At 33.1% G+C, this 23109-nt stretch overlaps 1 protein-coding gene across 1 annotated transcript; it reads left to right on the top strand.

The window, feature by feature from the left end:
• Positions 1-15159: 15159 nt before the first annotated feature.
• Positions 15160-17871, top strand: LOC127119661 (pentatricopeptide repeat-containing protein At3g16610). The gene has a single exon (XM_051049938.1). It carries the CDS (start codon positions 15225-15227, stop codon positions 17652-17654), a length of 2430 nt encoding a protein of 809 aa, XP_050905895.1. The 5' UTR covers positions 15160-15224; the 3' UTR covers positions 17655-17871.
• Positions 17872-23109: the final 5238 nt, after the last annotated feature.

Genomic DNA, 23109 nt, shown 5'->3' with positions numbered 1-23109 from the left:
TGATAAATATATTTTCATTTTTTTATATTTTTCAAATTCAAATAATTTCTTTTCTTATATATTTATTGATGAAAAATTTATTGTTCCATATTTTTGATTAAAATTTTATTTAATAACAAATATTCGTCTCACGCTTTTTTTTTATGTACTATTCAAAATTATTTGTCTTGTGTTTGTTATACTTATATGTGATAAATATTTGTTCAATATATTTTTAATGTCTCAATCTAAAATAATTTTCTAGTATTTTTTCATATAATTATCAGTAGTAAATACATATGCATCTTATATTATTTAATATTATGCCAAATATTTACTAAAATATTTTAATGTATTTAAAAAAAATACATCTATGTATCATGTATGATTTTTATAGAAAAATATAATTTATATATCACAACTATTCTCACTTTTTCTTTAAAATATGTCGAATAAATATAAAATATAAATTTTTTTATAAGCAAAGATGATATTAAAGCGAATCCAACATGTACTCAATCCTAATACAAAAGAGAGAAAGAAAAGAAAAGACTAACTCTAAATAATAGTTTACGTAGTTTTGAAGTTGATGAGATGTCGGCAAGTCTAGAAAATCGCATTTTTTTTGTGGTTTATCGCCTTAACGAGAGTGGTACATGTAAACACTTCGACGTATAAGTAAGTTTCTATCGGATGTGAGAAATATTTTTTGTATAAGATATGTGTATCTTGATTTGACATTTACTATTTTTTATAGGGTTTTTCTAGTATTTTTAGGGCCTAGACTCTTCCAATATAAAGTCATTATCAAAATGGATAATTGTTAGATTATAATTTATTTTTTCATCTGACGATCCTCCTTGAGGTATCTGCTCAAATGTTTTTTTTATGATAGATTTATACTTATTCTAGAGGTCCTAAAATCTTTCTTGAGTCTATAACTAAAGGTAGAATATTTTTTGCCTTGCCTTAATGGTCCGACATCATAATGGTTTATCAGGTTGAACGACCTCTTAGAAGTTTTAATGAATGGTATTGAGTTGTTAGAGAATGAGTGTTAGAGGGGCATGAGTTGAAAATGAGTGTTAGAGGGTCATGAGTTATTTGGCTGCAAGTGTTTTTAGTGACAAATATTTGTCTAATATATTAAAATATGTTCTAACGATTTGTTAAATGACTCATTTTCTTAAAAATCAACGTAATAAAACTAACATATAAAAAAATTAGTTTGTAAATTATAATTTGTTTTCATTTCCTTTCGATGATTTTACAAAAAAAATATTAGTTTTAATAAATTTTAATGATAAAATATTTTTTTTATGAATACTACATGAAAACCATATTATAATCTGTATGTTTAGAAAACAAATTTCTATATTATAACTATTTTCATTTCAATTTTAAATATATTAAAAAACATATATTTGACAAATTAATTAGCGACATAACATTTGCTCAGGTATGAATCGTAAGTTTCATTGAATTTTTGAGTTACTTTAAAAAATTATAATTAATTTAATATAATTGTTTTTATTTTGTTGTTGATAATATCACAAAAATATGAATTTTAACTAATTATTTATTTACTAATACCCCATTTATTTTTGTATGTTCCAACGATTTTTTTAGTAGCTAATTTTTAAATATTATAATTACTTTATTATAATTACTGTTATTTTCACTTTTATATTAATAATATTGAAAAATATTTATGTCAACTAATTTTATAGTTATGATTATTTATTCATATATGATTTTAATAATAAAATATAATTTATTTATTTTTATGTTAAACATAAAAAAAAAATAAAGGTAATATTCAAAAATATATATAAGAATGAATAGGTGTCAAAATATAAGCATGGTTAATTTAATAATATTATAAAATTAATATAATACAATAAATTTCTATTATTAAATTAAACATTTTAATGTTGCATTCATAAAGAGAATTATAAAATGTCCTCTAAAAATTTGATGTGTCATGATAAAAATAAAGGAAAAATGATATAATGGTAAATATGGTGGCAATGTTTTTTCTCAAGTTTATAATTAATCTTTAAAATATATTGAATAAATATAAAATTTAAGTTGTTGTTTTTTTTTATAAGCAAAGATGGATTTAAAGCGAATCTTACAAGTGCTCAACCTTAATACAAAAGGGAGAAAGAAAAGAGAAGATTAACTCTAACTAACAGAAAAGAGAAGATTAACTCTAAGATTAACTCTAAGATGTCGTCAAGTCTAGGAAATCGTATTTTTGTGGTTTATCGCGTTAATGAGAGTGATACATATAAACACTTTGACGTCCAAGTAAGTTTCTTTCGAATTTGAGAAATATTCTTTGTATAAGATATATGTATCTTGATTTGACATTTAGTGTTTTTTATAGGACTTTCCTAATGATTTGGGGCCTAGAATCTTCCAATATAAGGGCATTATCGAAATAGACAATTGTTAGACTATAATTTATTTTTCATCCGACAGTTCTTCTTCAATGATCAACTCAAATCAAGTGTTTTTCTATGTATATACTTATTTCGGAGGTTCTAAAATCTTTTTTGAGTCTACCTGAAGGTAGAACATTTTTGTCTTACCTCAATGGTCTGATATCATAATGATTTGTTAGGTTGAACGACCTCTTAGTTTTAATGGATGGTCATAAGTTATTGGACAATGACAATTATGGGGCCATGAGTTATTTGGCCCCAAGTGTTTTTAGTGACAAAAATTTGTCTAATAAAACTAACATATGAAAAATTATTTTTTTCCTATGAAAACCATATTATAGTCTGTATTTTTGAAAAACTAATTTCTATATTATAACTATTTTCATTTCAATTTTAAATATATTAAAAAACATATATTGGACAAATTAATTAGTGACATAACATTTGTTCAGGTATGAATTATAAGTTTTATTGAATTTTTGAGTTACTTTAAAAAATTATAATTAATTTAATATAATTGTTTTCATTTTGGTTGTTGATAATATTACAAAAATATGAATTTTAACTAAAATACCCGGTGCATTTTTGTATGTTCTGACGATTTTTTTTAGTAGTTAATTTTTAAAAATTATAATTATTTTTATTTTTACTTTATATTAATAATATTGAAAAATATTTATGTCAACTAATTTTATAATTATGATTATTTATTCCATATATGATTTTAATAATAAAGCGTAGTTTATTTATTTTTATGTTAAACATGAAAAATAAAAATTAAGGCAATATTAACATAAAAATAAAAATAAAAGTAATTATAATTTTTAACTTGAGAAAACACATTGCCGCCATATTTATTATTATACCCATTTTCTTTTATTTTCTATCATGACACGTTAAATTATATATATATATATATATATATATATATATATATATATATATATATATATATATATATATATATATATATATATATATATATATATATATATATATATATATATATATATATAAATGAATAGGTGTCAAAAGATAAGCATAGTTAATTTAATAATATTATAAAAGTAATATAGTACAACAAATTATTAAGCATTTTAATGTTGTATTCATAAAGAAAACTCTAAAATGTCTTCTAAAAATTTAAACAAGAAAAGTCACATGCTCACTTCAAAGAAACTCTTTTGTATGGAAGAGGGTCTCTGACCCTTGAAGAAGTTCACTCATCATTGTATTCTAATATTTAAACAAACGAAAGGAGCACAAGTCATCTTCAATTGGTGAAGGTTTGTCGGTTAAGGCAAAATTCCCAAAGAGAGATGACAAGTTTGACAAGAAGAAGGCTAAAAGTCAACATAAGTGTTATAGTGGTGATGCATATGGTATTCGATGTTATCACTATAATAAGGAGGGTCATACAAGAAAAGTGTACCCTGAATGCCTGAAAGATCGTGGAGGTAAGGATAATGGCGACGTATCCATTGTTCAAGATGATTTCAACTCATCTAATGTTCTTGTGGTTTCAAGCGGCGACTCAAGTAAATTGGATTATGGATTCGGGTTGCACTTGGCACATGACTTCGAACAAAGACTTGTTCGAGGAACTATATGATCAAGATGGTGGATCTGTATTTCTTGGAAATAATAAAGCTTGCAAGATTGCAGATGTTAGGTCTGTGAGATTCAAGCTTCATGATGAGTCAATGAGGTTGTTGACTGAAGTCAGGTATGTACTTGATTTGAAGAGAAATTGGATTTCTCTTGGTGAATTCGACAAGAAAGGATATGTTTTCCAAGGAGAGAAAAGTATTCTAAAAGTCATAAAGGGGTCGAAGGAAGTCTTAAGAGACGTGAAGAAACAAGACTTGTATACCCTTGAGACTGAAGTTGTTAGTGATTCTGCAGATGTTGCATCCATAAAACCTTTACCAAGGACAGAAATTTGGCACATGAGATTGGGTCATGTCAGTGAAAAGGGTATGGTCGAATTGGGGAAACAAAATCTACTTGGTGGAGAAAAAGTCGAAAAGCCAAAGTTTTGTGAACCCAATGTACTTGGAAAATCTTGTAGAGTGAAGTTCAATAAAGGAAAACAAAGAACACATAGACCACTTGATTACATACATGTTGATCTTTGGAGGTCTGCAAGTTTCTTTTATGTAATGTAATGTTATGAAGAAAGAGAAGAATTCAATATCAAAGGAGGACAACCTTGAAGATCTTGCTTGGAGAAGCTTAGATCGTTATTAGGATAGGTTAGGTTCTCTCATTGGCTTAGGAGAACAATTGCGCTAGGGGCCATAACTGATTCATTATGTATGTTGATGCATGTGAATGTATGTTGATGCATGTGAGAGACGATTTATATGATAAATAAGCCGGTGAGATCAGAATAATTGCAAATTCCCTCAAATTAAATATTAAGTTTATGCTTTCCAAGTTTTAGCACTCATCAAGACTAGTATCGGATAATGTAGGTTTCGCCTACGCGAGGTGCATGTTCTATATTAGTAAGGTGCGATGGGATAATTGTAATATCCAATTGCTAAAACAATGGGTCAAACTTAACTAAACAAATTATAATAAGATTATATATGTTTAGAAGCAAGAGTTGGAAATGATCCATGTGATGGATTGGAATAAGGAGTTATTCACCCAACTAAAATATTCGAGAGTTGTATTAGATACAATTGGAAGGAGTTTCTACTTAAATAACCTAGTTTTATGTAATCCGCCTACGCGGACTTAAAACAAAGGATGTGGATCTCGACCCACTAGAAAATCTTCCAACAGGATTTTCCGAATCAAATGGTGAGGGTCATTTGTTTTGAGTAAAATAGTGGGAGCATATTTAATTAAAGGCGTAATTAAATATGTTATTGATACTTATATTTTCATTATTTTCATGTAGATTACCATGACAAGAAACACCTCTAACAACATTTTTGCGATCAATCCTTGACAAGGAAAAATTGTCTGGGACAAATTTTCTGGATTGGCACCGAAATTTGAGGATTGTCCTCAAACATGATAGAAAGTTGTATGTCTTGGAGAAACATGTTCCTGAAGAGGAACCTCCTAGTTCTGCACCTAAGGCAGAAAAAGATGCTTATAATAAGCATGTCGATGATGCCAATGAAACTGCTTGTCTCATGCTAGCTACCATGAACTCAGAGTTGCAAAAGCAACATGAGAACATGGCAGCGTTCGATATGATCGAACACCTGAAGATGCTCTATCAAGAGCAAGCAAGGCATGAAAGATTTGAAGTTTCAAAAGCCCTTTTTCAAGGCAAGTTAGGTGAGGGAGCCCCTGTAGGTCTCCATGTGCTCAAGATGATTGGGTATGTGGAAAACCTTGAGAGGTTGGGTTTTCCCCTCGGAAAGGAACTTGCGACTGATTTGATCTTGCAATCGTTGCCAGATAGATTCAGTCAATTTGTCCTAAATTTCAATATGAATGATATGGACAAATCTCTCCCTGAACTGCTAGCCATGTTAAGAATTGTTGAGCAGAATCTGAAGTCAAAAGGGAAGTTCATTCTGATGATCGGAAATGGGAAGAGACAAAACAAAAGACCCATCAAGCAGGGTGATAAAGGGAAAGGCAAGGAAGTTGCCAAACCCAAACCCACTGTTGCTGCTTTGAAGCCTAGTAGAGGCATAACAAAGGAAGGCACCTGTTTCCATTGCGGTAAGATCGGACACTGGAAGAGAAACTGCCCAAAGTACCTGGAAGATAAGAAGAATGGAGTAGAGACTTCAACTTCAGGTATTTTTGTTATTGAAATTAATTTATCTACTTCTGCATCATGAGTATTAGATACTGGACGAGGTTCTCACATTTGTACCAATGTGCAGGGGCTAAAAAGGAGTAGAGATTTGGCAAAAGATGAAGTTGACCTACGAGTTGGCAATGAAGCAAAGGTTGTTGCTTTAGCCGTAGGAACTTATGTATTGACTTTACCTAGTGGTTTAATAATTCAGTTAGAGAACTGTTATTATGTACCTGCAATTAGCAGGAATATTATTTCCGTTTCTTGTTTGGACAAGTTTGGTTTTTCAGTTATAATAAAGAAGAATTGTTGCTCAATTTATTTGAATGATATATTCTATGCTACTACACAAATGAACAATGGACTATATGTCCTTGATCTTGAAATGCCTATTTATAACATTAATACTAAAAGGATGAAACCTAATGAGTTAAATCCAACTTACCTTTGGCATTGTCAATTAGGCCACATAAATGAGAAACGCATTTCCAAACTCCATAAAGATGGACTCTTGGACTCTTTGATTATGAATCATATGAGACATGCAGATCTTGTTTAATTGGAAAGATGACAAAGTCTCCATTCACAGGAAAAGGTGAAAGAGCTAATGATTTTTTTTGCCCTCATACATACTGATGTATGTGGACCACTGAACATACCAGCCAGAGAAGGTTTTCAGTACTTCATCACATTTACTGACGATTTTAGTAGATATGGTTATGTGTATTTAATGAAACACAAATCAGAGTCCTTTGAAAAGTTCAAGGAATTCAAGAATGAAGTACAAAACCAACTAGGTAAGAATATTAAAACTCTTCGATCAGATCGAGGTGGTGAGTATTTAAGCCTAGAGTTTGATGACCATCTGAAAGAGTGTGGGATCCTATCTCAACTTACTCCTCCTAGAACACCCGAATGGAATGGTGTATCTGAGAGAAGAAATTAAACTCTGTTAGACATGGTCCGATCCATGATGAGTCACGCCGATCTTCCAAACTCCTTTTGGGGACATGCACTATTGACAGCAACTTACACACTTAACCGTGTTCCATCCAAAAAGGTTGAGAAGACACCATATGAGATATGAAGTGGTAAGAAACCACATATGTCTTACATGAAGATTTGGGGTTGCGAAGTTTATGTGAAACGACAAATTTCAACTAAGCTTGAGCCCAAATTTGACAAATGCTTATTTGTGGGGTATCCTAAAGAAACAAGAGGGTATTACTTCTACAATCCTTCCGAGGGCAAAGTGTTTGTCGCTTGAACTGGAGTTTTCCTAGAAAAGGATTTTATTTCCAAAGGAATCAATGGGAGGAAAGTAGAGCTTGAAGAAATTCAAGAATCACAAAGCTTTGATACACCTATGGAGGAATTAAAGTAGGAAACACAAGTAGTTGTGGAAGAGCAACCTGCTCAAGTCGAACAAGACCAACATAGGTCAAGCAGGATACGTCACCTACCTGAGATATATGGATATCTCATAACTGATTGTAACACCTCAAAATTTGCCCTCCTCTCTTGGGACTAGTTTAGCATATTGCATTTCATTTTGTAGGACATTAGGCATTACATCTTTGCATATCATGTGGAAACAATAAGCAAGTCATCCTCCTAGGTCTTTCTCAGAAGATGGAGAGGTTAAGGGATGCAAGCCTGAGGGTCTCATAAGTTGACCATCAATCATTTGAGGTTTGTGCTTCAATTAAGGTTTCTTGGTTCCTCAAGGAGGTTGAGTATTATCTTGGTTGAAATGGTACACCATCATCATCATGGTTCATTATTCCTGACCAGATTCCTTGGGATTAGGGTTTTGACCTCTGGTCAACCCTAATCAGTTGCATTATACCAGTCAGGATTTTTCAAGGAGATGAGGTCTTTAATGAGGTGGAGATCATCATATGATTTTATTGGGCTTGTATAAGCTAGGGTTTCATTTTGGTGCCATTTCATCAAGAGGTTGAGGCTCAAAATCATCTGTGCATGACCAAGTCATCTATCAACCACAAAAGTCAACTGCAAAGTCAACTGTTGGATTTGGAGGTAGGAAGTGAGTGGAAATACTTCATTCATGTTCAAACAAGTATCATTTGACATTTCAAACATCAACATTGAAGAATTTAAAGTCAGGTCAAAACTTTCCAAAAATAGAAAGTGACCTGTAAACTGAATTTGCCAAAAATGGAAAGGTTTTCAACTCAAGATTACATCATCAAGAAAGCTTCAAATGAAACTTTGTTGAACATGAAAGTTGTATATCTTTCTCTCCCATTTCCAAAAAGTCCAAGATCATGGATTTCTCATGTGTGGTTAAGGAGATATGATCAAAACTTGACAAAGTGTACATGGAGATTCAAATGGGCATAACTTCTCAACCAAAACTCCAATTCAAGTGGTTCTTTTTGCTAAATTCTCATTTTGACCTCTAGTTTCCAAAACATGCATTGCATTGCACAAATTGTCATCACATAATCATTTGCAAATTCTTGCATTTTTGGAGGGAAAATTGGAGTTTAAATTTGGTGCATTGTTTAAGCATTCCACCACCCCCATTGGCTCCAAAATGGATTTTTAAGTGAAAATGAATACAAATTCGTGTACTGTTCATTCATGATTTTCATAAATAAGGTGAAAAACCAAAATTGCACTTGCACCTCATTTTACTAATTACCATTATAATTTGGCTAAACATGATTAAAGCTTGATTAGCATGACATATATATACCATAACCCTAACTGTTTTTTAGATTAACAATTCATTTTTTCAGATCTAGAAAAATCTCTCAAAATTCTCTCTCAAAATTTCTCCAAATTTCTTCACATCTAATCCATTTCCAGTGCTTGATTCATTGTCTTGAAGTGTTCTTGAGCAATTTTGCATGTGAAACCAAAGCAAATCGTGGCACATGGAAGCATACTCAAAGCTTGGAAGCAACAATGGTGATGCAAAGTTCTGGTAAAATCATGGACAATTAAGCCTTGATCTCTCTTCCAATCACTTATGCAAGCATTCTGGAGCAACATTGAAGCCATTACAAAGACTGAATCAAGCAAATTCCAGATCTGCACTTCAAGAGGTCACCAAATCGAATCTCTCTTTTCTCAAATTTCTTGTGTTATTATTGTAGATCTTGTTATCCTAATCATGCTGAGCTTTGAATCATGATTTTTCATGCAATATTGAATGAGTTATGGTTGTTTAAAGTTTCATGTGCAAATGATAATTGCTTCGATTCTCCTTGTGTATGTTGAATTAGACTTAGCCATGCATATAGTCGTGACCTAGGATGAAGGATCTACACATTGGTGTACTTGATTTCCATTTCTGGAACATAAGGCAAGACTGGTTGTAAAAGGATATAAACAAATTCATGGGGTTGACTATGATGAAACCTTTTCACCAGTTGCAATGCTTAAATCTGTTCAGATTTTACTTGATATCGCTGCATATCATGATTATGAAATATGGCAGATGGATGTCAAATCTGCTTTCCTTAATGGGAATCTTCTTGAGGACGTGTACATGACACAACCTGAAGGATTTGACATACTAGAAGAAGCCCAAAAGATATGTAAGTTACAAAGATCAATCTATGGATTGAAGCTGGCTTCCAGAAGCTGGAATCTTCATTTTGATGAAACAGTAAAACAATATGGATTCATCAAGAATGAAGATGAGCCTTGTGTCTACAAGAAGGTTAGTGGGAGCGTGATCGTTTTCCTGGTATTATATGTAGATGACATATTACTCATTGGAAACGATGTCCCTACCCTGCAACAAGTAAAGTCTTGGTTGGGGAAATGCTTTTCTATGAAGGACCTAGGTGAAATAGCCTATATATTAGGAATCAGAATCTATAGAGATAGATCACAAAAACTGCTTGCCCTAAGTCAGAGTACGTACATAGACAAAGTGCTGAGACGCTTTAATATGCATGATTCCAAGAAAGGATTCATACCTATGCAACATGGCATGTTGTCGTACCCCAAAATATGCCTTCTCCTTTTTCACTTTTCATTCGACCTACGACTTGAAATCCATTTATGCATATTCATACTTCATTCATTCACATTCACACCGGTTAACCCATTGATTCGAAGCTTGTGATGGATTGAAACCCTGATTTGATACAAACGGTTGACTGAGGTTATTGGTTGACTTTCTGGTCAACTAGTTGACCAAAGTCAACTATCCATTCCCGAGTCCATGTTGTCTCGAATGCCCGTTCGACTGACTGCATTAATTCCATATTGGTTCTCGTTTTAAATTAATTCATTCTTTATCCTTATTTGGATTCTAATTTTAGATTGATAGGATTTTGTCTAATTTTAGATTGATAGGATTTTGTATAGAAATTATTTTTAAATATTCAATTTACCATCACTAATGTCCATCAACTCATTTGTTTTAATGATATCTTTTTATTATAAAAGCAATGCATTGCCTAGGCTCGTGATTAGTTTACAAGGTCCATCAAAATCACATCGTACAAAATGAAACAAGGGGATAGAGAGTGAAAAGTAGAGAGGTCAAAAAAGCCCTAAATGATAAAACCCTAACAATTAGGCCCCATTTTTTTAGGCCCCCTACTAAATCAATAACTCTTTGGCCCCTTATTTTTAAGCCCCCTCATATTTTTGTTTTTTAAAGGGCCTAAATGAGGGGTTCAAAATATAATTTATTTGAAACAACATATTTTATTTTTTTAAATAAATATTTTTGAAAACTACTTTTTTTAAAAAAAAAACCTTATTTTTTCAAAATAAAAAAAAACAATTTTTTTAAAAAATAAACATAATCGATTTTTTTAAAGTATTAAAATTTTTAGTTTTTTTTTAAAAAATTGATATTTTTGAAAAAAAAAATATTTTTTTCAAAAAAAAAAAATAATTTTTTTTCGTAAAAAAAACTGATTAATTTTTTTAAATGAGAAAGGCGGTTTTTCTTTAAAAATAAAAAAATCAATTTTTTTCGAAAAAAAAGTCAATTCTTTTTTAAAAGAAAAAAATATTTTTTTCGAAAAAGAATATCAATTTTATTTTGAAAATAAACAATCGATTTTTTTCGAGAAAAAAGTCGATTTTTCCTAAAAGTAAAAAATATGATTTTTTTTGAAAAAAAATTTCAATTTTTTTTATATATAAAAAAAGTCGATTTTTTTGAAAAAAAAAAAGGTGATTTGTTTTTGAAAAAAACCCCGAATTTTTTCGAAAATAAAAAAAAACTGACTTTTTTCGGAAATAGGAAAAAAAAGTCAAAGTTTTTTCTAAAATAAAAAAAATCGATTTTTTCCAAAAAATTAAGTCGATTTTTTTAAATAAAAAAGTTTAATTTTATTTGAAACAAAATCAAATTTTTCCTAAAATAAAAAAGTTGATATTTTTTGAAAAAAATGATTTTTATGAAAATAAAATAATAATTTTTTTTTTTTTTTAAAAAGTCAATTTTTTTTCTATAAAAAGTGAACATTAAAAAATGATGGGGCCTTAAGATTTTATTTGAATTTTATGGGCCTTTAGTTTAGGGGGCCTATATATTTTGGGGCTCATTTATTTTTAGAATTTTGGGCCCCCTATATTTTTGGGGCCTTAAAAGTTAGGCCCCGACCCCCTAAATTGACGGCTCTACTTGCCACATCACTTGTCTATTTAAGTGTCTTACTATCTACATCCTACAATCAACACAAATTCATCTGCACCCAAAAAAATATTACTTTTCATTTGCACAAAAAATATTACAATGTCATCTGCACCAAAATATACTATCAATGCTCACTGCAACGGTGAGACATATGAGTGTGATCTAAACGAGTTTTGTTTTTGAAACACCGATACTATCCGACTTTCGATCAAGAGAAATTCATATTTCTTGCATTTGAAAAAACAAATTGAATCTTGCATAGGATCTGGTCTTGTATCACAAATCACGTATCAAAGTTCAATTTTTTTTCCAAGAACAGTCAATGCAAATTTTTCCCGCTAAAGGTACGGGACGATGAAGATGTTGAATATATGTTTGTTAGTCACAAACATTCTGGTTACAACTCTATTGAGTTATATATTACTCTTTAACCAAGTATACCATCTCAGCAATCTCAGATAACTAATCAAGTTGATGTTGATGAATTTGATTCAGAAAACTCAGATGAAGCCGACCCAGAAGCAGAAGCAAAAGTCAACATCGTTGATGAAGAAGAAGAAGAGACTGAGACACATGTCGATCATATGTTGAACAACAACATTGAAGATGACGATCATCCAACGCCATTACCTCCAAGTCATGTATATAATTCGCCTTAACATATGACAAACATGGATCTGCATGATGAAGAAACATCCAACAATGTTTTTTATAACCCGTATCCACGATCAAAGGGTGCGTTAAAAATGGGAGACAGGTTCCACACTAAAGAAGAATGTGTGCGAGCTATTAAAAAATTTCACATGAATAACTCTGCTGATTTCATAGTGAAAGGCACTGATTCGAGAAGGTATGTCATCGAATGTCGTAAAATCCTTTGCAAGTTTTGGTTGACTGCGTCTCACAAAAAGAGAAGCAACTCTGGGGAGATAGCTTCTATAGACCCACCTCACAGTTGCATTGCAACTAATGTTGAACAAGATCACCGTAAATTAAGCGTTGCATTGATATGTCAAGACACTTTGCCGCTTGTTAACAAAGACCCATCAATGAAGGTGAGTATAATAATATCTCATATCGTCACAAGATATAATTATACTCCATCTTACAAGAAAGCGTGGATTGCGAGGATAAAGGCTGTTGAACAAGTATTTGGCAACTGGGAGGATTCATACAAAGAATTGCCACTGTTTTTATGGGAACTAAAAACATACTCAATATGAATTGTTGCAATTATGGAGACATTGCCAGCATTTACGCCAGACGGAACCTGTGTTGCTGGAAATAAAATCTTTCACCGCCTCTTTTGGGCGTTTGAACCGTGCATCAAAGGTTTTGCATTCTACAAATCTATTATTCAAATTGATGGAACATGGTTATACGAAAAATACAAGGGTACTTTGCTTATGGCTGTTGCACAAGACGACAACAATAATGTCTTTCCCATTACCTTTGCTCTGGTTGAAGGTGAAACTGCTGGTGGTTGGGGTTTCTTCCTTCGACATCTCAGAACACATGTCGCTTCACAAGCCAATATTTGTTTGATTTCAGATAGACATGCTTCCATTGAGAGTGCTTACAATAACCATGATAACTGATGGCATGATCCTCTTTCTACCCATGTCTATTGCATTAGACATATCGCACAAAACTTCATGTGTGCAATCAAAGACAAGAACCTTCGCAAAAAAGTGGTGAATGCAGGGTATGCTCTAACTCATCCGTCATTTCAACATTACCGTGATGAAATTAGATTGTCTAATGCAGATGGAGGAAGATAGGTGGATATCATACCAGTAGAGCAGTGAACAAGGGTATTTGACAAAGGTTGTCGATGGGGCCACATGATAACAAACCTTGTGGAATGCATGGACGGCGTATTCAAAGGCATTAGAAATCTACCAATAACCGCTTTGGTCAGAATAATCTATTTTAGGTTGGCTTCTACCTTCGCAACCAGAGGTGAAAGATGGAGTGTTGTGTTAATGTCAGGTCAAATATTCCGTGAATGTTGTATGAAAGTGATGAAAGAGGAAAGTATCAAAGCTAGCACACACGCGATTACAATCTTTTACCGTCATAGGCAAAATTTCAGTGTACAGGAAGCAATGGACCACAATGAGGGGATACCAAATTTATCCTATACTGTCAAACTAAACAGAATTTGGTGCGATTGTGGAAAGTTCCAGGCCTTCCGTATTCCTTGCTCCCATGTCATTGCGGCATGCACACATACTCGCCAGGACGCTTATAGACATCTATATGATGTTTACAAGACCATTACCGTCATGAATGTGTATGACAAAAGCTTCCCAATACTACCAATGGAGGAATACTTTCCATATGAAGGTGACATAGTTTGACACAACGATGAGATGCGAAGAAAGTAAAAAGGACGGCCAAACATCACGCGTATTAGAACAGAAATGGATACGACTGATAAAATGATAAGATTATGTAGTATATGTCGTCAACCAGGACACAATAAGAACAAATATCCCAATCTAGGAGCAACATCTGCATCATAATTTAGTATCTCCTTTCATTTTTTTGTAACCTTGCATTTTTATATATCACTATCTTTTTGTTACAACAAGGTTAACAACAAACATCACTACAACATAAGCAAACTTAAAACAGAACATTTGTAACTGATTACAACAATCAAACTGATGTCATCTCGTCCAAACATCATTTCCCTAACATCCTTATCAGTTTTGACTCGCACCCAACCAAATATACTATCGAGTCTCTCAATACTTCTAATTTTTTTCCCTTCTGGTATTTTTCCATCTAACCAACGAACCAACTCCCTCTTCAGTTGATCGAAACTACAGATGTTCCAGAAGAGCATCAACATCATAAGTTTATCTCTCAAATAAATCATTTTTTCATAGTGACGACGAACACCAAACATGTTTGCAATATGACGAAATGGAATATGGAAAAATGAATCACACAACACATCTATTTATAAAAAAAATTCACATTGCACTGAGACGCCAGACCAATTGGCGCCTCCTCTTTCAAATTACACATGGACGTCAATTGTATTGGCAGCACCATATGATGTAGTCAATCAAATTGACGCCCCCACTTAAAATTAGCGCCTATGCCTTACGGATTTTTTTTTGTTGAAATTGGGGTAGTTTGAGAAATTTTTTAAAAACTAAATTATTTTAGGATTTTTTTTTGAAAATGTGGGATATTCGAATAAAAAATTCTATTTTAACTAATCATCTTATTTTAAATTTAAATTTTGAGAATATAAATTATATGTAAAACTGAATAGATTCTCTAAGGAGAAATCTAAATTGTCAAACTCAAACACTATGCTACATCAACCGAAAGAGACAATCATCAAACTCGACATTGTTCCATGCTATTCCATTTCCATCTTCTCAACAAACTCAAACACAAATTCACCAATAACACTCTCTTTTCTTTTTCATTTTCTTCATCTTCCAACACTCAAACTCACCCAAACCTTCTTCAACTCTGCACTCATTCCCACACCGTTTCACACACAAAGCAACTCCATGCCTTTGCCATCCTCCACGCTTTCCTCCCTCACAGTGTCTCCATCTCCGCTTCTCTCATTCTCCAATACGCTACCTTTGGACACCCAAAAAATTCCCTTTTTCTCTTCCAAAAAGCTGTTTCATTTTCCCGCACTGCTTTCTTGTGGAACACCCTCATCCGTGCTTATTCCATTGCGGGTATTTTTGATGGGTTTAGTATCTATAACACCATGGTTCGTTCTGGTGTTAGGCCTGATGATCACACCTACCCTTTTGTTTTAAAGGGCTGTTCTGATTATTTGGAGATTGATAAGGGTAGGGAGGTTCATGGGGTTGTGTTTAAGTTTGGTTTTGATAAGGATGTTTTTGTTGGAAATACCCTTTTGATGCTGTATGGTAATTGTGGTTTTTTAGTTGATGCGATGAAGGTGTTTGATGAAATGTTTGAAAGGGATAAGGTTTCTTGGAATACTGTTATTGGTTTGTGTTCTGTTCAGGGTTTTTATGAGGAGTCACTTGGTTTTTTCAAAGAGATGGTTGGTTCTGCTCCGGTTATTAGACCGGATTTGGTTACTGTTGTTAGTGTGTTGCCGGTGTGCGCAGATAGTGAGAATGTGGTTATGGCGAGAGTTGTGCATAGTTATGCTTTGAAGGTTGGTTTGTTGAGTCATGTAAAGGTTGGAAATGCGTTGGTTGATGTTTATGGGAAATGTGGGAGTGAGGAGGCTTCTATGAAAGTTTTTGATGAAATGGATGAGAGAAATGAGGTTTCTTGGAATGCTATTATTACTAGTTTTTCTTTTAGGGGATTCTATATGGATGCTTTGGATGCGTTTAGGTTGATGATTGATGCAGGAATGAGACCAAACCCTGTCACCATTTCTAGTATGCTACCTGTATTAGGAGAATTAGGACTTTTTAAGATGGGAATGGAAGTCCATGGGTTTAGTTTAAGGATGGGTATTGAGTCTGATATTTTTATTGGCAACTCTTTGATAGATATGTATGCGAAGTCGGGATTGTCGTGCACAGCGTCTACTATATTTAACAGAATGGGAGAGAGAAATATTGTGTCATGGAATGCTATGGTTGCAAATTTTGCTCAGAACAGACACCATTTTGCAGCTGTAGAATTAGTGAGGCGAATGCAAGCTCATGGCGAAACCCCCAACAATGTGACCTTCACAAATGTTCTTCCAGCATGTGCAAGATTAGGTTTTCTGAATGTTGGAAAAGAAATTCACACCAGAGTAATTCGGATCGGATGCACCTTTGATTTGTTTGTCTCCAATGCTCTGACAGACATGTATTCGAAGTGCGGACGTTTAAGTCTTGCTCGAAATGTTTTCAATATTTCTGTCAAGGATAAAGTTTCTTACAATATACTAATTATAGGTTATTCTCAAACAACTAACAGCTCAGAGTCTCTAAATTTGTTTTCAGAAATGAGACTCTCTGGCATGATGCCCGATATTGTTTCGTTCATTGGTATCATATCAGCTTGTGCAAATCTTTCTTCTATAAAGCAAGGTAAGGAGATTCATGGGCATCTGGTAAGAAAGCTCTTCCATACTCATCTTTTTGCAGCAAATTCCCTTTTGGATTTGTATACCAAGTGCGGCCGAATCGATCTTGCAACTAAAATCTTTGACCGTATTCAACACAAGGATGTCGCTTCATGGAATACTATGATTCTGGGATATGGTATGCTTGGTGAATTGGACACTGCAATCAACCTCTTTGAAGCAATGAAGGACGATGGTGTAGAATACGATTCAGTTTCGTTTATTGCGGTTTTATCAGCATGTAGTCATGGAGGTCTAATTGAGAAAGGGAATAAATACTTCAAGAAAATGAAGGTTCATAATATTGAGCCAACACATATGCACTATGCTTGTATGGTCGACATTCTTGGAAGAGCAGGACAAATTGAAGAAGCTGCAAACCTTATTAGAAACATATCTTTTGAACCTGATGCTAACATATGGGGTGCACTGCTTGGAGCTTGCAGGATTTATGGAAATGTTGAATTGGGGCATTGGGCTGCTGAGCATTTGTTTAAGTTGAAGCCTGACCATTGTGGTTACTATATTCTGCTTTCCAACATGTATGCTGAAGCTGGAAGATGGGATGAGGCAAATAAGGTAAGGGAATTGATGAAATCAAGGGGAGCTAAGAAAAATCCTGGTTGTAGTTGGGTTCAAGTTGGAGACCAGGTGCATGCTTTTATAGTTGGTGAGAAAATAGAGAGCTTAGATACTGAACCTTGGCTATCAGAAAGTGGTTGAATTTTTGCATAGCTACCAATTAAATTGACTTGACGAAATATTTAAAAAGAAATTATGGTTTAAGTCTTTTAATATAAGTCGTAAAATGTTAAATGAAAATAGTTTTTGTATATATGTTTTCTTCAAACACTCATACAAGTGTTTGCTTGCATTATAAGTTAAAATAACTTGTGTAAAAGACAAATTAAACGTAAAATTATATTTTATTTGACTATAATACAGGTATAATCAAGTAGTGCTTAGTGTTTGGTTTTGCATGATTTCAAAAGTTGATTTGGAGAAAAAACAATTTATGTTTCTATAATCAAATAATAAACTTGAGTGTAAAATAACATTTAGGATAAAAAGCTTTAGTCTTTAACTTTAAGCTCAAATCGAATATGAAGATAAAACCAACTCTTCTCAAAAGTAATCATACATATTTAAATTAAATTTTTATTTCTAAATTAATTTCAAGTATTCCAATACTGAAATCAAACATAAACATTAGTTAAAATTAATGTTCTAAACATCCATTTAAAAAAAAAAAAAACTTCTTCTAGTCGGTGCGGGATGGAGCGGAAAAATGCGTCCTTTATTGGAGACCGTTGAGATATAATATAATCCAAGTTGTGTGAAAGTTAATTATTATTTATGGTTTGTTACTTATTGTACAAGTTAGTTATATATAAATAGACATATTTTATAAATCAGTTTGTACAATCATAATTTAATAATATTAATCCTTATTTTTCATTCTCTCTCTTTCTCTCCTCACTAAAAGTACCTCACGCATTAACAAATTGGTATCTAGAGCTCCGATTAGATTCTTGATCGTGTTTTCAAGAATCACACATCGATGATCGTGTTTCCGGGACCGTGAGTTGTTAATCAATCACTACAAAGATGAATGATACTAATGACATTCTGAATTCTCTTCCAATTCTTGACGACAATAATTGGATTTGATGGAGAAAACAAATGTCATCCTTTTTCGGCTATCATGAAACCCAAAAAATGGTTACTAATGGCGTTTATGAGCTTGTTGAGAATGCAACCGATTCTTAGAGAGTGCCCACAAGAAGGCGAAGAAGAAAGACTGCAAGGCCACGCATTGCATTCAATCGACGGTAGATTCGATAAATTTTGATAAGATCTCTCATGCTGAATCGGCGAAGGAGGCATGGAATATTTTTGTCAAATACTATGAAGAAGGTGAGAAAGTCAAAGTGCTCAAATTGCAGACTTTGCAACGACATCATGAATTGCTACAGATGAGAGAAGATGAAAAGATTGTAGGTTATGTGTCGAAGGTGCAGAATTTCGTTCATCTAATGAAGAGTTATGGTGAAACTCTAACTGATAAGATGATAGTTAAGAAGGTAATGTCTACATTGACCTCTCACTTAGACCACGTTATCGTAGTTATTCAAGAATCCAACAATCTTGATACCATGAAATTGGAAGATTTGGTTGGTTCATTGGAGGCGCATGAGATTAGGATTGTCGAAAGGATATGAGTTCAAGATTCGATACAAGCATTGGAGGCTCAGGTTTGGAAGAAGTGTGGTGGTTCCAACAAATTCAAAGGAAAAAGAGACAAGACTCTGGGCAAGAAGTCTTGGTCGAACCCTCAAAAGCATAAGGTCGATGATAGAGCTTCCCAATCCTCGAAAAGAGGAGAAAGAAACTGCTATCAGAAAGACAAAGAGAAAAAATGTGTGCAGCGTTATAAATGTGAAAAATGGGGTTATTTGGCCAAGAATTGTTGGTACAATAAAGACAAGGGAGATACAAAAGGCAAGGAGGAAGAAGCGAACCTTGCACGTCAAGATTCAAATGATTATGAAGATATGATGGTTATGACTGCAGTTGCAGATGACCATGTCGAATCAAATCTCTGGTTCCTTTACTCGGTATGCTCAAATCACATGACTGGTCGAAAAATGTGGTTAGCAGATTTTGACTCGTCGAAGAATAGTAAGGTCAAACATGCTGATAATAGCTCGTTGCAAGTAGAAGATACTGTCGACATAGTTCTTCAAAGGAGCAATGGAGGAAAAGCTTTGATCAAAGATGTAATGTATGTACCTGGAATGAAGTGCAATCTACTAAGTGTTGGTCAATTGGTCAAAAAATGTGTCTCAGTGATTATGAAAGATGGAGCCTTGGAACTGTTCAACGCTTAGAATAATTTGGTCTTGAAATATCCTTTGTCGAAGAATGAGACATTCAAGACCATGATCAGTTCGACTGAAGTACAATCTCTAAAAACTGTTATCGACCACAAGAATAGTTGGATGTGGCATTTAAGATTTGGACATCTAAAATTTCGATCACTCAATCAACTTATCACTCAAGATATGGTATATGGCATACCAAGTCTAGAGATGTCCGACAAACTCTATGAAGGTTGTCTAGTCAGACAGTAATCCAGAAAGTCTTTCATTTCGACTATGCCAATCAGATCCTCCTGCATACTAAAAGTTGCACATTCATATGTATCTGGCCCTTTTGAGGAACATACCATTGGTGGAAACAAGTATTTTGTTTAGTTTGTTGATGAGTTTAGTCAAAATCCGTGGATCTATGTGATAAAGAGAAAAGATGAAGTATTCAAAAATTTTAAGAGATTCAAGATGCTTGTCGAAAACCAGAGTGAAAAAAAGATGAAAGTTATGCGAACAAATGGAAGTGGTAAATACACATTCAATATGTTTGAAGAGTTTTATGCAGAACATGGTGTTGATCATGAGGTAACTTCTCCTTACACGCCTCAATATAATTGAATAGCAGAAAGAAGAAACATGACCATATTGGACATGTCAATATGCATGTTGAAGCAGAAGAATTTGCCAAAATCCTTATGAGGTGAAGTTGTTTCCACTGTTGTTTATATTCTGAACAAGTGCCTTACTAAGAAGCTGAATAACAAGGTTCTTGAAGAAGTTTGAAGTGGAAAACGACCATCAGTGAGTCATCTAAATGTGTTTGGCTCTATTTGTTACAAGCATGTTCTTGATGCTAGAAGAAGGAAACTTGATGATAAGAGTGAACCTATGATTCTAGTAGGATATCATAAAACTGGTGCATATAGATTATTCAATCCAATTAATAAGAAGATCGTGATGAGTCGAGATATTATGATTGATGAAAATTATGCATGGAATTGGAATTCTAGTGATACATTGACAAGCCATTGATGAGCTATGATTTTGACGAAGCGAGTAATGATGTCGAAACCAAAGATATTCTTAATATTCCAGTCGAAGTCGAAGCAGTTGCTGACATGCCCGACATAGTCGAAGTCGAAGACGGTGTAGCTAGTCAAAGACCACGAAGAACTAGAAATCGTCCAACAAGACTTCAAGACAATGAAGTGACTAATGATGATGAAGTCACATGAGATATAAATTAGTTCATTTGCCTTACTTGTAGGTGCTGAACTAATTAACTATAGTGAAGCCTTAAATGATAAACAGTGGAAGCCAACTATGGTCGAAGAGTTATAAGAAATCGAAAGAAATAACACATGGGAGTTAGTCAAATTTCCAACACATACAATATCTATCAAAGTGAAATGGGCGTTCAAGTTGAAGCACAATGTTGATGGGTCGATAATAAGACATAAGACGAGATTGATAGCTTGAGGTTTTCTTCAGAAAGTAAGAGTGGACTACTCTGAAGTATACACACCGGTAGCAAGATTGGAGACTGTTCGGCTAGTAGTCGCCTTGGCATGCAAGCAAGGCTGGTCGAAATTTCACTCAGATGTGAAATTAACATGTTTGAATGGTCCCTTAGATGAAGAAGTATATGTCACACAACCTCTTGGATTTGTGATTCATAAGGAAGCAAGGAAAGTATACAAATTGCAAAAAGCTCTATATGGTCTCAAGTAGGCACCTAGGGCATATAACAAGAAGATCAACTCATACTTGGTCGAATTGGGATTCATAAAATGAAAATATGAGTATAGTGTCTATGTTCAGGTTATGACATAAGATATAACAATCATATGCTTATATGTCGATGACTTGTTAGTAACTAGAAATAACTTGGAGAACTTGTTGAAGTTAAAAGAAATGATGAATAAGGAATTTGAAATGTCGGATATGGGAAAGTTATCGTACTTCCTAGACATAGAATTTAAAATGTTGAAGCAATGTATGCTGCTACATCAAAGAAAGTATGTCAAAGAGATAGTCAACAGATTCATGATGGATGATTTGATTCCTACATTCTCTCCTGTCAAACCAAATTTCAAGTTAGAGAAGTGTAACATCCCATATTTTTTTCAAGATATTATTTAATGGATGTTATCAAAATTGCAGCTATTTTTTTTTGTTATATATAAAATGGAATAATTATAACGATAACTGAAATAAAATTTATAAAATAATATAATTAATAAAATTTAGAAATAGTTGGAAAATCCATAATCGAAGAAAATCAATATCCGAATTTCTAAAGGAGTTCGGGTGCTAACAATAAGTGAAATAAAGTGACGTTCTTCTCTTATTAAATAAAATGCTAATTTTGCAAAGCCCAGTTTTCTCCCCCGCACGCGCTTCAAACAACACATTCAATCATGCCTTTCTCCTTGAGTACCTAAAATATTAATTGTAAGGGTCAAATTCCATATCCACATTGAATCATACTCACCATAAGAAAATGTCATAAAATAATATAGAAAGATTTCACCAATTAAAATATAATTAATACCCTTTTTTTTTTATAATTGCTTATGTTATATGAAATGCAATATGACTAACTACTATATGAGGCACAAATGATCCGGATAAGTGAACCTATTCCATATCCACATTGAATTATACTCACCATATGAAAATGTCATAAAATAATATAGAAAGACTTCACCAATTAAAATATAATTAATACCCTTTTTTTTATAATTGCTTATGTTATATGAAATGCAATATGACTAACTACTATATGAGGCACGAATGATCCGGATAAGTGAACTCATTCCAATGGGAAAAACTGCCACAAAGACTCCTGCCACAAAGGCCCGAAAAGCGTCAAACTTGCCACAAAGGCCGAAAACATCACGCTGGCCACAAAGGCATAACACAATGACTTTTCTACACATTCTATATGATGAATGTCTCAATAATATATTAAAGTTATTTGTTAGAGATACAAGTCACTAGAAACTATCAATAACTAATTATTCACAAATATATGCAGCTACTTCACAAATTCAATGTCGGAACTCAACAGTAATAATATAGGTAAATATTAATATAGAAAAATGAATACAATAGTTAAATTATATTTAATCTGGACATAACTCTTATAGATTTTCTGCATAATATTTATTCTATTACTTTCAAAGCTATCAACTTTGTATTTTAAATAATATCTTTATTATAATTACAAATTGTTTCATTGTTATCCTATTCCGGGTGCGGCAAGAAATAAGGAAACCGAAAGTGAGGGATACATGTATATC

The sequence above is a fragment of the Lathyrus oleraceus genome, chromosome 2, assembly GCF_024323335.1.
Source record: "Lathyrus oleraceus cultivar Zhongwan6 chromosome 2, CAAS_Psat_ZW6_1.0, whole genome shotgun sequence".
Classification (NCBI taxonomy): Eukaryota; Viridiplantae; Streptophyta; class Magnoliopsida; order Fabales; family Fabaceae; genus Lathyrus; species Lathyrus oleraceus.
The sequence above is the reverse complement of the archived record's forward strand: the minus strand, read 5'-3'. Positions and strand labels throughout refer to the sequence as shown.

Excerpts from the sequence above, each read along its gene's own strand:
- LOC127119661 (XM_051049938.1), top strand. The coding sequence starts at position 15,225 with ATGCTATTCCATTTCCATCTTCTCAACAAACTCAAACACAAATTCACC.